Source organism: Dipodomys ordii, unplaced genomic scaffold (assembly GCF_000151885.1).
Source record: "Dipodomys ordii isolate 6190 unplaced genomic scaffold, Dord_2.0 Scaffold407, whole genome shotgun sequence".
NCBI classification, from domain to species: Eukaryota; Metazoa; Chordata; class Mammalia; order Rodentia; family Heteromyidae; genus Dipodomys; species Dipodomys ordii.
This window is the reverse complement of record NW_012267623.1, coordinates 54,919-59,897: the sequence shown is the minus strand read 5'-3', so window position 1 is coordinate 59,897 and position 4,979 is coordinate 54,919. Positions and strand designations below refer to the sequence as shown.

Here is a 4,979-nt window from a genome sequence, read left to right as displayed (position 1 = left end):
ATAGGAAGCAAAGACAGCTGAGCCTGTGCAAGATTCTATCTTTCTCCATAACCCCCAGCAGCCTTCTTGCACACCCAGTCATTAGCTAATATCCAAAAGCAGACACTGACTCTGTAACAGAGCTTGTACTGGATTACCATGTGCCTCATTTCTTTTACCTTTAACCCCCTGGATTTCCCACATCAAATGTAACCTTGTGTCAAATATAAATTTATCAAATAATGGAGAAAAATAAAATCAGTGACCATCAGTCTAAAATAGAAGGAATGATGTTTACTGTGACGTCTTATACTCACTGTTCCTTATTCTTCTGCTTTCTTGTGATGACATGAATATACGCGTTTATTTTATTCTTTAAATATTTTGTATAGGCAGAGTACTTACTTGCTACTTCCCTGACAAAAACATTGTACCGGGGTTAAAAATCCCTTTCAATGGTTTAAAGTGATAGCATTTTTTAGGATCATCATAAAAATAAAAATATAATCAAACAATATATCAATACATTATTCTGACAATATTACCATCGAAATTTGAAAATAAATATGACTTGTTTATTTGGTAGGAACTTATGCAAATATATGCTTTCCATTTTATTTCTTTTAAAATATTGCTGTATGGCCAGTTCTCAATAATGCTTGTCATTTCAAAAATTTACATGGTACAATGAAAATAAAAGAACACTTCCATCACCATGGTAAGATAAAGAAGACTTTGGTCAAGAGAGTAAATTTGTTTAGAGAAATATCTCATGATAATGGAAATTCCTACTAACTCTACTTGAGAAGAACTGGAATTTGACATTAGAGCTTCCTGAAATCGATGGTATTTACAATCATCTGGTCCTTACACCAGCAAAACACTAGGGGTCACTCAAGTCATATATGTCCAGACATTTTTTTTCATTACAACTTCTGGACTAACTTTTTCAGGCTTCCTTAAAAGGATAGGAGGAGAAAAACAAAGGAGAGGCTAATAATGCCTGACAAGAAATGTACACATTACATTACTCATGTAACTATAACCCCATCTACACAGCATCTTTGCAATAAAATAAAAAAAAATAAAAGGCACCAATGGCTCCCACTTCTAATTCTACCTAGTTGAGGGTTGAGAATATGTGGTTTGAAGGCCATCCTGGACAAAAAGTTCACAAAACCCCTTCTAAGATGATAGTTCTGGACACAGTGCTGTGTAGCTTTTATCCTAAGCTATGAAAGGGGGGTGAGATTTGGAGGATTGCATTTCCAGTTGTGTTATTTGAAGCTGACATTCACTTTTTGCTGCAACCTTACTTTTGTAAATTTTATTTTATTGTAAAAATGCTGTACAGAGGGGTTACATTTACATGAGTAAGATAGTGAGTACATTTCCTGTTGAGCAGTTACCTTTTCCCAAGTTTTTCTATCTCTATCCCTTTCATCCCCACCACCCTCACCCGTTAACCCTCCCCTTCCCTTCCCCCCGATCCCCCAGAAGCTATAAAGTTCATTTCCAATATACCTTCTTGTGAATATGTTGCAATGTGTCATCTTATGTCTTTGTTTCACAATTTTGTTAGTCCTCTTCCCCTCCCCAAATTAGACAAATGTATATACAAGATGCAGGGTATCAAAATCAAGTTCGTCCCATAGGGGACGAACATACAAAGGAAAGAAAATAATCACATAGTACATTAAAAACAACAACAATAAAGAAAGACCTCTTGTGTTTATATCTTGGGGTTCATTTCGCTTAGCATCGTGTTATATGGTAATATGTACCTGGCTTTTGAGCTTTTTGTGCTCACCTGATAAATTGTCCTGTACATACACTAAGTATTGTAAATGAGGGAAACCATGGGACTTATATTTCCTTGGGTCTGGCTTACTCCACCTTAGGTCGCTGGGACTGACTGTCTTTTTTTTTGCCAGTCCTGTACTTGAACGCAGGGCCTGGATGCTATCCCTGGTCCTCTCTGTGCTCAAGGTTAGTGATCTACCACTTGAGTCACAGCATCACTTCTGGCTTTTTCTGTGTATGTGGTACTGAGGAATTGGACTGAGGGCTTCATGCATACTAGGCAAACACTCTACCACTAAGCCACATTCCCAGCCCAGGACTGACTGTCTTATTTCACAATTAGTCGGGTGATCCTTACTCCATCCTCATATCCACTCTTCTTCCACCTGCAACTGAGAACTATTCCTCTAATTGTTCTTCTCTCAAACCCAGGTCAGAGGAATGATAATCTAGAGAACTTGTCTGTACCAGGACTGCATGTTTGCCATAAGCCAGGTCCAGCATCAAAGATCTACTCATTATGTGGAGGGGGAAGAGGAAAACATGAATTTATTTCGATACTCTGCTTTGGCTCCAAAAGTGTGTGAAATAGTTCAGTGAGCAGGGATGCTATAGGAACCTGTCATGTAGGGCCTGGTACAGATGGACTCTGATTTTGATAATGACTGGTCTATGAGCTATTGGCCTTTGGGGAACAGTGTTATCTTTGTCCTTCTACAGCAACTGCTTGGACTCGCAATACGATGGTGGATTCATTGTCAAGTAAATATCCTGTCCCTGTCTTTCCAGTTGTGACATCCAGCACTAGGGTGAACAGCTTCCTCATATGCTGGACTCCAGGTGGTAGCCTTCCTAATCGTACTCTGGATTTATCACCTTTGGCATTTTCCCTTGTCTTCTCTGGGCTTTGCAGCTCTGGTGTCCCACTTCAACCTTCATTATGCTACATGTCATCATTTCAGAGCTTGTTTATATCATAAACTATGAGTTCAATCACTGAAAACTTCTTTAATTACAAATTCCATTAAATGGGAGGTACTGTAGGAATTTACAGTTTTAAGAGGCAGAGTAAATTGAAGTTTAGTTCAGTTTCGGTTTACAGAATAGCTCAGGTTCTGAGGAAGAATAACTTGGATTAAGAACAATAAGGCATGAATGTCATCAAGACTTTAGGAGACTTGCAGCTCAGAAATGTACAATGATAATAAGGCTATGCCTGTAGCCAGGTCCTTTCAGTATACAGAGAGCCAATGTCTGATGTTAAGTCTACTGGATGATGGTGGGAAAGTGCATTCAGAAACAGAGGACAGCAACCTGGAGTTGATAGCAAAACCTAATGGCTAGCCTGTACATTGTACACCATAGCACAATACTACACATACTTTAATTTCATACTTTTCATTGTCTTTCATTAAGTTTTAATTGATACTTGTCTATCATCTATTTATTTAACTATCGATCTCTCTATCAACCTACATACCCATGTAGGCTGAGTAATTGAATCAGTGTGTCTATGATTAACAAACGGGTTCAAGGAAACCAAAGACTTAGAAAATCTGATCTAAATCATTAATTCTAAATTTTGGAGCCATTTTTGCTTGAAAAATTGCCTTAGATAAAATGTTATGATGAAAAGTGTGTCATGACCCATGTATTAAAGTTCATTGTAGTTAACCAGAGAGGCATTCTGTCCGCTGAACCCCAGAGAGAAACACATTCTCTTCAGGCACAACAGTGCTACCCTGGTATAGTTTTTTGTATCTGGGACATCATGTCTGGGCAGAGATACTGATATCTGGCATGTTGGTGCAGCTGTGCTGGCCCCTACTGATTTGCATGTGCCCAGAGCACAGCCCACTGCCCTGAGCAGTTCTTGAAAGCTGCTCACATCCTGGACAGGAGTCAGTCCTAGTCAGCACACAGCATGGACATGAAGGCCCCTGCTCAGTTCCTGGGGCTCCTGCTGCTCTGGATTACAGGTAAGGAAAAACTATACTGAGGATCTCCTCAGTCTGCTGTTGTCAATGATGCTTGGCTGTTTATGAAGTTTTCTTATAACATGCTTGATTCTATGTATACTTATTACTTTTCTAATGGCAGGTACCAGATGTGACATCCAGATGACCCAGTCTCCATCCACTTTGTCTGCATCTCCTGGAGACAGAGTCACCATCACTTGCCAGGCCAGTCAGGGCATTAGCAATGTGTTAAACTGGTACCAACAGAAACCAGGGGGAGCTCCAAAGCTCCTGATCTATGGTGCAAAGTATTTACAATCCGGGATCCCCTCCAGATTTAGTGGCAGTGGATCTGGGACAGAGTACACTCTCACCATCAGTAGCCTGCAGCCTGAAGACATTGCCACTTATTACTGTCAACAGTATTATATAACCCACCCACAGTGATACAAGCCATAACATAAACCTCTAAGAAGCAGAAGTGTGAGCCTAGGCTGTCCCAGCTGCTTTCCTCATGCTTGCTCTTGCAAGAGCTGTCCTAGAATCATAGGACAGGAATCTTGCCCAGGATATCCTGGACCAGCGAGCTACTGTCTCAGTCTTTGGAGTAAGTATGATTATAGATGCATGATACTGGCACTGGGCTGAATGTTGAAATATTAAAATGACATTCCAGACTGTAAACATGGAAATACTCTGCCTTTATTCAAGTTCTTTTAATCTTGAATAGATATTCACAAAAGTTTTATTTTGAGATTTTTAAATACTTTGTGCATAAATTTCATCAGCAAGTAAAGACAGTTTTCCACTTCCTTTTTCTGCTTCAGGTCTTTTGTGCTTTTTTTCCAATTAGTTTTAGCTTTTCTTATTGCATTTGGAGAATCTCAGTACAATATTAGGTACAGAAGGTAATACTGAACATTTCATACTTTAATAAAACTTGAGTGTTAAACTGCTAAATACTATATTAATGAGTACAAAGTTTGTTGCAGGGTTTTCCTATTTATTAAAACAGATATTTTCCATTACTCCTGGCCTGCTGTTATGTCATGGATAGCTGTTGACTCTATTAGAAATATTTTTTCACTTAAATGGAGACAGCCTATACTTTTTCACTTTAACTCAATCAGAATGATGAACACAGAGATCAGTTATCTAATTTTAAAAGAGATTTCTGCTTGTGGAATATATGCGACTTGATCAACATAAATTGCCTGAGGAAAATGAGAGAGAGAGAGA

The 4,979-nt window shown here is 38.9% G+C and overlaps 1 gene segment (V, D, J or C); it reads left to right on the top strand.

Moving 5' to 3' along the window:
* Nucleotides 1–3,657: 3,657 nt before the first annotated feature.
* Nucleotides 3,658–4,187, top strand: LOC106001778. The segment is given in 2 exon segments: nucleotides 3,658–3,761; nucleotides 3,883–4,187. Coding segments are annotated over 2 exon segments (360 nt in total).
* The last annotated feature ends 792 nt before the right edge of the window (nucleotides 4,188–4,979 follow it).